This window comes from Henckelia pumila, chromosome 3 (assembly GCF_033568475.1).
Source record: "Henckelia pumila isolate YLH828 chromosome 3, ASM3356847v2, whole genome shotgun sequence".
NCBI lineage: Eukaryota > Viridiplantae > Streptophyta > Magnoliopsida > Lamiales > Gesneriaceae > Henckelia > Henckelia pumila.
In genome coordinates this window covers 45,265,596-45,278,613 of record NC_133122.1, presented here as the reverse complement: position 1 = coordinate 45,278,613, position 13,018 = coordinate 45,265,596, and the positions used below count along the sequence as shown (strand labels likewise).

The 13,018-nt window shown below is 29.4% G+C and overlaps 2 protein-coding genes across 3 annotated transcripts; both read right to left on the bottom strand.

Moving 5' to 3' along the window:
• Positions 1–4,730: 4,730 nt before the first annotated feature.
• LOC140891620 (dirigent protein 22-like) lies at positions 4,731–5,765 on the bottom strand. Its single transcript, XM_073300207.1, has one exon. It carries the CDS (start codon positions 5,576–5,578, stop codon positions 4,997–4,999), a length of 582 nt encoding a protein of 193 aa, XP_073156308.1. The 5' UTR covers positions 5,579–5,765; the 3' UTR covers positions 4,731–4,996.
• A 1,535-nt stretch (positions 5,766–7,300) lies between these two features.
• On the bottom strand, positions 7,301–11,457 carry LOC140892972 (dirigent protein 23-like). 2 transcript variants are annotated; one of them, XM_073302034.1, is made up of 2 exons: positions 11,150–11,457; positions 7,301–8,150 (listed from the first exon to the last, which is right to left on the bottom strand). In XM_073302034.1, the coding sequence occupies exons 1-2, from the start codon at positions 11,344–11,346 to the stop codon at positions 7,553–7,555; spliced, it is 795 nt and encodes a 264-aa protein (XP_073158135.1). In that variant the 5' UTR covers positions 11,347–11,457; the 3' UTR covers positions 7,301–7,552. The 2 variants fall into 2 exon arrangements, with proteins under 2 accessions (XP_073158135.1, XP_073158136.1); XM_073302035.1 differs by having other exon boundaries at positions 7,301–8,147.
• Positions 11,458–13,018: the final 1,561 nt, after the last annotated feature.

Genomic DNA, 13,018 nt, shown 5'->3' with positions numbered 1-13,018 from the left:
TCTTTAAAAAAAATTCTCGGAATGTATTTGAAATATAGGAGGTTGTTTTTTTTTTTTTTTAAATAATGGTGGATCGAATTAGATAACAAGTTACCCCCAAAAAAAGGTGTTTATGAGTTAATAGGACACGATTAGTTCTTTTATTAACAAAATATTTTAAAAAAATTATTGAGAGCATACATAATAATATGGTGGAAGGAGAGCTTGTCCGACAATTAAGCTAAAGAAATTAAATAACAAAGGCAATTATATATTTCATACTTATTATTATGATGGGCTTTACACCGAATTCTCCTTTAATGTGGCCAAGGTGAATCATACCAAAGTAAGCACGCTTTTAGACTCTATCCCTTTCCCCCCATTTATTAATTTCAATGCAATATAAATCACTTATTTTAAATCCTATTATACAAATTAGCAGCTCCAAGAGTTAACCATTTGGCCACTGATATTTACTTTTCTAAAATTCCCATGTAAAATTTTTGGCCTTAAATTAATACACGAAAGGTTTCAACCATCATTATTCTTCATGGTTCCAATATGGTTTCACATCACAATAAATAAAATACACAACAATTTTCGGTTTCATCATTAATGCTAAGTGCTCCAAAATTAAAAGTAAATGTCAAGCATGGGTATACTTATTATTATCTTTAAACGGAATTGGGAAGGCCTTATTTTTGCTGATTATTTTTCTCAATTTCAATTTTTCAAATGATATATCATTGTGAAACATTTGAAAGATTAATTAATTAGGTAGTACGTACACTAGTTAATGTTTCCAAGCCAAAATCCATGGATTTAATAGTTTTAATAATGAGATTACATTTGATTTTCAGATTACAATTAAAGATTATTTTTCATTCGTAGATTTGAAGTTAGATGGTGGATTGGGATATAAGACTTGCACATAATACAAAATCATGATGAAAGGCAATAATATTGAGAACATAGGAAAATCATCAAATACGAGGGTAGCCTTCGCTTTTGTACCAAGACATAATTATGAGTTCCATTCATTACACAAATATGTATGGTAATAAAACTAAAACAAAATACAATCATCAGACGCCGCAACTTCATGTATACGACCACGAAAAATAATATATGTACAATGAAAGTTATATGATTGATTGAATATAATGTTAGAATATATCTACCATTGTAATTTCAAATAGTAACTTATTTTTCAAAATACCAAATTTTGGGTCCATCCATATTGATTAAATAGAAAACTAATTGATGTAGCCAAAAATTACTTGTACTCGATATGTTGCTTTCGCAAAGTGTATGAATAAATCCTTGCACGTTTCCTTGGGAGATCTTCAGTGGGTTGTTCCTACGTCACAAAATAAAGTCAGAGGAGCCGGGAGGGTTCCCGGCGAAGACACTCCAATGCTCAAGTCAGTTATTACTCAAGGAATAATAACCGAGAGTAAGCGTTATAGTGCTAAAGAAAGCGTGTACCTTAATAATGAGGTGACTTGAGCTATTTATAGATATTCAGAGAGTTTCATGAGCTTAAGTCTCTTATGGGCTTTTGTAGAATTCAGGGCCTGCTTGAATTAAATATATATAATATTTAAATAAGCTTGGGCCTAAAAAATATTTGGAGTGAACCTTCATGATTGAGCTCAGACCCAGTTGAATTTTTAGGTATAACGTATCACTAATAGAGTAAAAAAAATTATATATTTTACTCGCATCATCATGCAATTGATCTAACATTGACTACAATGATTTTATTTATTCAAAGCAATATACATTTTATTCCCCCAAAATAAAATTTCCTACTAGGGTAGTTACGAATTTTTTTCAATTCATCCCAAAATGCGTATTGACCTTAATTCTTCTTTTTCTTTTAAATTTTTTTTCTTAAAACAAAAAGACTCTCGGAACAACACCGAGTCACATTCGTAAAAATCACTTCAAATCATTCTATAATAAATAAACAAAAAAATAAAAGCATTATTTCCTTTCGGGTTCCGGGCTTGGGTAATTAAAACCCACTGGGCCAACATTGGTTTCGCAGATTAAAAAGCCCTAACATTTTTGCCCAAATTTGATGTGATAAGCTTTTTTTTTTTGGCTTGAATATGATTTTTATTTTGGCTGGATTTGTAAAAAAAAAGCATAAGAAACGAGGGCGGCGTTCTGGTATTTCATATTTATATTATATATTCTATTATATATATATATATATATATATAAAATTTACAGTCTTGTGGTAACGTCCAACTTGTAGTTTTTTTTCTTAAAAAAAGTCAGATGTTTACATAAACATTTTAAAAATAAAAAATTTCAGATGTTAACATTAACATCTTAAAACATTAAAAAATAATTAAAAAATTGCAAATTAGCTGACGCTCATGTTACTCTGCACACTAGTGTGTAGGGTAACAAAACAAATATAATATTTCTATCTCTATATGTCTCTACTTCTTTTTTTTTTCGAAAAATATATGTCTCTACTATATATTATGCAAGAACACATTAATTGGTCTCTTGAAATGCCCAACTTCAAATTGCAGAAAAAACCTCCTAATAAAAGTGTCAAATTACAAAAAATGCATATTTTGTTAAAATCATGCACTTTAAAAAATGGATGCTATATTATATACACATAACACATTATATTTATATTTTACGTTACACATACAATGCGTGTACGTTGCCGCTATTACTATATTAAAGTTGAAAGATTAGTATGTTAGTATGTTCAACATTCTTTATGTTTTGGCCTTTAATATCTAAATAATTACCAAAATGTTACCTTCTTTCTATCCATTGATAACTAGTCATTTACGAAAATGCAACATTTATAAAATACATAATTAATATATTTACAAAAGTTCTCAACATTTTTTAAATATATTTACAAAAGTTCTCAACATTTTTTTTCTCTACAAAAAATGGAAGTATAGCGTGCACTCTAATACTTATATAATATAATATTTTAACACCTTAATTATAAATTTATAATAACAACTTTGGAGTGTGAACACCTTAAAAAAAAAAACTGGTGTGTGAACATTATACCAAAATTTATTTCCAACAATTTTACTTTTGCGTAATTTGTTAAGTAATTTTGGTGATACCGATGTGCAAGTGAAGTCCGACTCTTTATTGACCGTGCAGACAGTCATAACCAATATGAAGAATCTTAGATATATGGGTCTTTGTGCGACGGAAACCAGGATGCGATTGCATCTACCTCAGATCACGGAAGTTGTTCATGTCAGTCGAACGGCTAATAAAGTTGCCCATAATATTGCTGCTTTTGCTTCTTCTATCTCTTCATCTTTTATTTAAATGAATGATGATTTTTTTTTGTGATTGGTTCAACTTGTAATAAACGATTTGCACTAATAATAATATAATATTACGGGTTTTTTCAAAAAAAAAAAAAAAATCACTACGTGTCTCTCTGTCCATCTTCTTTCCAATTTTTATCAAATTAAATTCTCTCTATTTTATCTCAATTTCACGTATTTTTCTCTCTCTCACACACATATATATATATATAATAAATTTATTTTTCAAATAATTAAATTGTATTAGTATTGTGTTACTAATATTTTTTTATGTATCTCATGGGTGCAGGGAACGTACATGGATAATATTATTATCTCCATTCGAGACATTGGCTCGCCAATAATTTCATTTTTTTGAAGGACCATGAGTTTTCCCAATGTAAAAAGATCACATAAGATACCCAAAATCACTTTCTTAAGGAAAAAAAAAAAAAACCACCAAAATCACAGCTCCCCAAGAGAAAAACAAGAAGAAGAATAAAAAACATCATGTGTAGAGCTTATATATTTCCCTCAATTTATAAGTTATTTATAAAAAAATAATTACTTTATACTTATAGAAATTACTTTTGGGTAAACATTTTACATTATCTCAATAAATAAATCGACATGTATTTTCAAATAGCTTATAGATATATTATGTTCCCAGAATCCCAAACAAATTAAAAGGTTTATAGATTATTAAAATTTAAACATGTTATAAAATTATTTATTTAGGTATATATAAAATATAGGCTGACACGGTTTTAACCAGACCTGATTAGACAACCAATGAAGACTTAAATAATGAGCAGCCTCGTTTGACTCGCAAACCTTGTCCCCATTAAGAAACGTGGAAAATAGCCAAATTAAATTAATTATTGAACCTTTTTTAAAAATTAAAAAAAAAAAATCAACGCAACATCGTCGTCTGCTCGTGAATTATATTTTAAGACACCATCTGAATTCTGAAATCATTGGATTTAAAATTTGTGTACTTTCCTTTTTTTTTTTTTAGAAAATTAAATATTACAGACCAGTACTAGTCACGATGAGATCGGAATATACTGTAAGACTAATAAATGGTTAACAAGATTTTGCTATAATTATAGTGTAAATATCTCAGAAACTCATGTATTACATCGATCTCACACGAAAATTAAAATAAATTACAAGCTAAAAAATAAAGAATCAAACAATTTGACAAGAATTTTATTTTTTTTGATTTAAACTAATCCAACTTAATCGACAATCATGAAATAAATAATTGCTTGATTTGATCCAAATATATATATTCATGATGCCACCTTATCATGTGCTCTTTCTTCGATGAAAGAATTTATTTGAAGAACCCATTTTGAAGAAGAAAATGAATATTGAGTATATTCTTAATATTAATGCTTTCAATGAGTATATTCTTAATATTAATGCTTTCAATGAAAAAGAAAAAGGGGATAATAATTCAAACGAATACATCCAAAATTTAGGAAAACATATACAACAAAAGAAAACGAATAAATCGTGGTACATATATCCAACTTGCACACCAAATTGTCTTAGTTATTTTACATGCCATTTACCTACTACAAAACGTCCAAAAAAATAAAATAAAAATAAAAATAAAAAAAGTGAAGAAATTCCACAAGATGCTCAATGCACTTTCAAACTCTATGATGATGATGATCCCATCTTGCAATTTTCCATCAAATTTCTTCGTGATGATCGGGATAAGCCACATAAAACGTGTACTCGAGAACACCATAATTCGAGACAGGGTCGTACGAGAAAGTGTTGGAGATGGAGTAACCCCTCGCCATCCGAAAAACACCAGTCCCACCAATGATAGGCAGCTCACGGTCCTTGTTATTTATGGGATTTCGTCCACCAACACAAATACTACTGCCCTTGTGTTCGCCACCGTTGAAATAGAAGGTGAGGTTCATGGTTAGGGCCGACTCGCTCAAGTCCGAAAACGTGATGAGCCCTTGTGCTCGACCCAACTTCTCCGAGTTACGATCGGATCCGGCAGTCACGAGATCATCTAGAACCCGTATTTGGCCAAAAGTAGTCGGCGAATTCGCGGTCTGGACGGACCGAGCCACCTCCCACACCGTAGGATTGGACCCCCCTAGAGCATCTTGGACGTAGACATGTATTTTGGCTGTCTTTTCCTTTGCTTTGATGAGTTTTTTGAGCCTTGTTTCTTCTTCGTCATGGCCATGGGTGCTGCCATGGGAAACCACCATGTCTTTGACCGAGTTCACGATTTCGTCGAGCTTTTCCATCTCTCTTTCTTGGGGGGCTTTTTTTTTTCAACTATGAAATGATTTTATTTTTTTTTAATAAATTTATGTAAATGGAATAACGACTTCAAATATATTTGGAGGGTTAAAGATGTTATAAGGGGCCAATATATAGAGAGGTGAGGCTGCTAATGAAGAATATAGGAAAGCCAAGTTGTTGAATTATTTAGATTGGGTCGCCTCTGACGAATATAGTAGGCATCTAGAATTCAAATTAGTTGTGCCTCATGTATTAGTTGTGGATATATATTATACTAGCTAGGATATTTTTTTTTAAATTTATTTATTGTATATCTGACTCTCTATATATAATTAATTTATCCATGATTAAAGGTGAATGAATTAATTTGATTAGACAATTAGATTATCATCTCTAATCACCTTCACGCACTCATGACATATACCTCAACTCAACCAAGAAATTGATGAGGTACAAGCTGTTAGATCTAATTAGTTTTTGACCAAACTTCTAGTAAGTAATTCTCAACTTTTTCTTTACAAAATTTTGACTTTTTCTTGACAAAATTTTAAAATTTTTTATAAAGAAAAAGTTATGAAGTGCTTCTTAAAAGTTTAATTTTCTCAAACACTAGCTTAAATTACTCTAACTTAATTAATGATGTATTTTTTTTTTCACTTTTGGTCATATGAATTTTGACATATACCTCAACTCAACCAAGAAATTGATGAGGTACAAGTTTAACTGTTATTTGTATTTTTTTTTTTTCACTTTTGGTCATATGAATTAATGATGAATTTGCATTTTGATCAGTCCTCTAACTTGCATGTTTTCACCTCAATCTATATTGTTCTCATTTTTTTTATCCATTAACTCGTTTTTACTTTCATTTTCGGTTCTTTTATGATTAGAAAACACGATAGATTCCGATATATAAAAAAATCGAGAATGAAAATTGCAGTACAAGTTAAATGACAAAAAAATAAAAACAATATATCAGTTATATAACTACAAATGTAAATTCATCTTAACATGACCAAATTTAGAGGAAAAAAATATACAAATTACATGACTGAAAATATACAATCATTGTTAATAGAACTAAAAATGAAAACAATACAAATAATATATATGACCAAAATTGTAATTCTCCCAAAATTTAGAAAAATATGATTTTGGCATACGTTTATAAAAATCATTAAAATAAAACTCATACGTAGTAATCATTTAATTAGAATTTCCTCAGGGCCCGACACAAATTTATAAATTATTGTTCCCACTGCTAATAGTGCAATTACATGGAAATGAAGCTCGGTTGACTTTCGAAAAGCAATCAACGATTGGATTTGGAGCAAATGGAGACTATTTATATATATGTATGCTATTATATGTATTCTCTATTATAAAAGATGAGTATGTTATAATAACTAACTTAAGGACTCCAAAATAATTTATTCCAAAATTATCTTTTTCTACCCGATATTTCCCTAAACACTTCACACTAATTACATGATTTACCTTAAAAAACTTTTTTTTTTTAAACACACAAATCGTGTGCATTTTTCGCTAGTAATCAACGAATTAAAGAATAAATATAACCGTGGATATTTGATTAATAACTAATAAGATTCTAGTTGTTGGTTTTAAGTGAATATTCAAATACATAAACGAGGAGAAATAGAATTTGAATTAAGAACCCAATTTGACGAAAAATATGAATATTCTAAAATGCGTTCAATAAATAAGAAAAAATACAAAGAAAATGTGCAAAATAGTTCCCAAAAATAAAAATAAAAATCCCCATGTTCGATGAAGCTTTCAAATTAACATATGATCAGTTATCGAAGGTAATTAACGTTATACACAGAGTTACATATTATCTTTGAAAGTGCAAATGTGATCTTGTTCGTACATATATATATCATAAATCTTAAAATATATATACATGTGTATGATCCCAGCTCGCCCCATGCCAATTTCCTTCACCAAATCAACAATCAAATTTCATCTTGATCTGGATAAGCAACAAAAAATGTGTACTCTAGAACACCATAATTCGTGACAGCGTCGAAAGAGTACGTATTCGAGATCACGTACCCTCGGGCCATTCGAAACATTCCAGTACCACCTACGATGGGCATCTCACGGTCCTTGTTGTTTACCGGATTTCGTCCCCCGATGGTGATGCTATTACCCATGTACTCACCCCCCGTGAAGTAGAAAGTGAGGTTCATCGTTAGGGCGGGTTCGGTCATGTCCGAATACGTGATGATCCCTTGTGTTCGACCCAATTTCTCCGAGCCAGGATCAGGTTCGGCTGTAACCAGATCATCAACTCGCACGTCACCAAAAGCTGTGGGTGAATTCACGGTCTGGGTCGACCGAGCCACCTCCCACACCGTTGGATTCGCCCCTCCTAAAGCATCTTGGACATAGATGTGGAATTTGGCAGTCTTTTCCTTTGCTTTGATGCGTTGTTTGAACCTTTCTTCCTCCGTTTTGGAACCTTGGGTGTTACAATGCATAATACCCTCCATTATGTCTTTGACCATTGATTTGATTTTGCTAAGCTTTTGTCCCCGTGTATTGCTCCTGCTACATTTAATTTTCCCCATAATGTATTGAATAGAATTTGCACTAAAATTAAAGGTTTAAGATGGGTCGATAAATGCATGTATATAGAAGACTATGGACGTGAATTAATCTGGTAACGATGATTAGAGAAATGCGAGTTATTGAATGGGAAAATATGAAAAAATGGATTTGATCTTTTTTTTTAAAAAAAAAAAATTTGGTTGAGAAAGGTTAGAATAGATTAAAAAAAGGTTAGAATAGATTAAAAAAGAAAAGTTATAATAGATTAAAAAAATTTCAGAAATTTTCAGTTAGCTTCGGATTCTTTATTAGCAGTGCAAGCAATCACGACTAATGAAGAAAACTTGGGTTATACAGGCTTATGCGCTGAAGAGATTAAAGAAAGGATGCGTAATTTTTCAGAGTTTGATATTGTTCATGTTCACCGTTTGGCAAATTGTGTGGCTCATAGTCTTGATACTTTTTTTTTTCTTCCTCTCAATATTCCTTTTTTGTTTGGGGGAATTGCGAGTTTCCCCTCGTAGTTGGTTCAGCTTATAATGGATGATCTTAAGTAATAAATTTACAAGCTTTGCCTTTTCAAGAAAAAAAAACCGTTATTGAATTTAGATTAGACTAGCCCGATTCTGATGAAAGATCGATTTGGAGGGATGACCTCAGTCGAACTATATATTTGAAAAATAAATTTCTCACAATGATTTTTATGGAGTTTAAAAATCTAGAGTTATTCAATCTAAACTTTTATATATTTCATAAAATTTTAGTGGTATTCAAGTTGAATATTTGTAGAGTTTTATTTGACATATAAAAACTCTACAAAAAGTCTAGAAATATTCAAAATGTCAATAAAATTTTAAAAAATAGTACATGGAATTCTAATAAGTAAAATAGTTAAATTCTAAGGTACAATAATAAAATGTCAATAATTATCTTTGGTTCAACCTTATAAAGATTTGAATTGAATTTAATTGAAAAATATCTCAACATCATACCCACTTTTGTTTCCATTGAAAATAATCTCTATACAAGCACTACTATCATACATACTAGTTATTTTAAAAAAATAATCTCTATAAAAATATATTTTTTCTATTGAAATTTTTTTTTAAAAATTATTTACATCAACGAATTCTAATCACAAAAATTTACAAGATTTAAAATTATATTTAATAATTTTTTTAAAATAAAAGCTTATTATACTAAAATAAATTATAATATTTTATTGACCCACAAATTGAAATTAACAATAATTATTTTTTTAATATGAATTCATATTTATTATATAAAATTTATTTTTTAAAGTTATTTTCCATAATTTTAGTTAGTCTATCGCTTATTGATTATAACGCAAAATTCATTCAATAGCGCATAAAAAATTATAAAGATAATTATATGAAATTAAAAATTATTTATTTTGATAGATAAAAATATAATTATTTTAAATAAATATAAATGGAAGTTACTAACACTCAACTACTAATTTAAAGAAATAAATTTACATTAATTACAAAATCTATATGAGTACTAGAAAACGTTTACAAATGTCTATAAAAGTCGTTAAAAAAATCTACAAGATTATGTGGAAATTTTTAGAATTATGTCAGATTCTACAAAATTCAATAGAAATCTATCAATTCCACAAAGTGAAAAGTCTGTCATTTAAAAAAATTCAATAAACTCTGCAAGAAATACACTCCTTATATTGATTGTGAGGCACAAGACATTGTTAATATGGATATATTATATATTTGGGTAAATTTAGACAAGTAATTCAAGCTTCGAATTCATGAACTCGAATTTGAGTCTTAAATATTTCTTGATATATATTCAAACTCAAATTCGATAAATTTATAACTGTTTTAAAACTGGATATCGAGTTCTACCTCGCCGGAATGAGTTGAGTCGTCCCCTCATCCCATCTCGGTCGCTTGAGTCCACTCTTACTTATGACTTAATTTTTTGAAAAACATTATCAAACAATACTTAAATATGTTTCAGAACCATTTAACTACTTGATGCAAAAACCTTTGGATATTCATTCATAGGCACTGTTTATTGGGAAAAACTTTTTTTATATATACTAGTCACCGGACACACCACATTATGCATGTAATATAATATATGTATGCACATCTTATATTTTGAAAATTTCGATTTAGTTACAATATGTTATAAGACCAAATAGGACGACATAAAATTTAGTAATCTATATATATATATATATATAGATATATATATATATATAATATTCATAGGTAGGGCAATCACCTCATGATTATTTTTATGAAATTCCTATAATACCCACATAAATTTTGTTAATTACAGAAAAAATGAGATAAAAATTAAATTAATCGGGTATAGATTTATATTACAAACATGTTAGCTAAATTTGTTGTTTCTTTTCCTATATCTTTCTTATGGGTATTTGGAACTCTGCTTTTGTGGCTGGTTAATCTTGTAACGAATACTATCAAATTCTAATAAAGTTACAAGTTTTATTGTTAAAAAAAATAATAATAATAATAATAATAATAAGTTCATCTATTCCTTTGATTCGTTCGAGGTTTCTCAAATTTTTCATCTTTAATTTTTTGTTTTGTGCACCTCACACACATAATTAATTTATATATTTATCTCTTTTTTTTTTTTTTTCCTGCGTTCATGTTTTAATTAGGTCTATTAAATTAAGTTAGGAGAATTGAGAATAGAGTCGTGGTCTAGAAAAAAAAAAAAAAGAATTTCAAAATTAAAATTATTGAATTTTATTTGAGAACCACAATGAGTTATGAGATATAGAATGACGTAGTGGTCATTTGCATTGAAAAAGATATAATTGAAGATATTTCATCGATGAATGGGATTAATTCATATCCACTCTCACATTTCAGAGAACCCACCCACAAAAACCATATAAATGAATGGGAAATATTAATTCATAAACTTAAACCAAAAAAGAATTTAAAGTGATCAAGAAATAAGTAACAACAAAATTTACGTACCATGACAAAGGAAGCGAGGCCATATTAGTTGCAAGAGAGACTTCAGGGAATCTTTTGACGGCGCCTTGCCGTGGGTCGACGGAACACAACGGCCGATCACCAACGGAGTAAATCGAGCGGGGTTGCTGAGTGAAGGAACCGATACTATTGTACGTTGCTGGATTGCTTGGAAATATTTTCTTCGACACTACGTTCATTTTGATCAAATATAATTTTCCAAAACAAAAGAATTCAACTGGATTTATAGCCACATATGGGGGCACTTTGTTGTTGTGACTAGGGATAGATATGGTTTCTACAAATGTTTAAAAAATTGATTATGAAGGTTTCTTTACAAATTTTTTAAACTTTAATTCGTATTTTTATGGTAGGGACAAAGGATTATTGCCTACACAGTTGCGTGCCTTTTTAGAGACGGTTCCAATATCCATCAATTAATTACCGTAGATATTCTAAATATCTAAGTTTTTCGTATTGGGTTAAAAAAATTATACGAACCCGAAATAAGAATTATTAAAGTTAGCCACTCATTTCTGTCATGTGAAAAACGAATTTGGTAGCATGTGGCTGTGCTTGAATAGACACCGTCTGTCTTTTTTCGAAAGCTGACAATGGGTATTCCTGTTCTATGGGAATTGAATCCCTTTTATATTAAGTTAGATTCTTTTTAATTTATTATTTTCTCCGTCCCAATTATATTATCTATATTTCTTTTTTTGTTTGTTTTAAATATATAGTCATATATCATATTTAATAATATTTTTTATATTTTTTTACTAATATACCCCTATTAACTACATTGAAAATTGTGCAATTATTTTTTAATACATTAAATAGGGATAAAATAGAAAGTCTATATAAAATTTAATTTTTCAATAACTTTTTTTTAATCGGTGTGGAAAAAAAAAACAATATATATGAGACTGAAAGAATAGTGGTTAGTAGTCCATATTTTACAGGCCTCGGAAGGAAATTTCGGACCGATCGATGATTCCAAGAATGTCTCCTTGGCAACCATAAAAAACTCCAGCTGATTTGTTCAAAAATATATAGTAATTTTTCACGCCAATAGCTAATTGGTCACACCACATTTAAAATGTTCTCATTTTCTCTTATATCAGTATTTGAATGTACTCATTTTGTGTTTGTACCTTCTGTTTTTTTAGCAGAAAAAAAAAAAGATACGATAAAGTGAAAATATGCAAAAACGCCCTTGATGTAGAAATAGAAGACACAAAACAATTTTCTGAAAAATATTCGTAAAAAAAAAAAATGATCACCAAAAAACATTAGTCGTACATAAATTTTACAAATTAAAGATGGGGTTTTTGTAAATAAATATCGACCAAACGTAACATAACAAAGATTAAATCCATGTACTTGCGAAATGTGTTGCAATAGTTTGTCCAAATTAAAGAATTATGTGATTGTGATCATGTTGAAAGTAAACCATGAGTGACTGGTACGTTTCAACCACTGCTACCATTGGATGTAATTACCAATTCAAACATGTAAAGATAAGGATCACAACATGATAAACTCCGTAGTTAATTAAATGATGCATATAATTAAAACCAAGACTTGTAATGGTCTATTTAAATGGTTAAATCTGTGTCAAAAACAGTGACATTAATAATTAGCATTAATTATTGAGATTTTGTTTTCGACTTTCATCTTGAACTCGTATGCTCCTTCGATCGGAAAATAAATAGTGCAAAACCTAAAAATATATGATGGGTTCACTTATACCACGACCATAAATATTTCCTAGATTTCAAATTTTAATTTCACAAAGCAGATAAATTCATCCAAAAAAGAAAAAATAAAATAAAAATGAACTATCTCTACTCGATGAGTGGTTGAGACTAG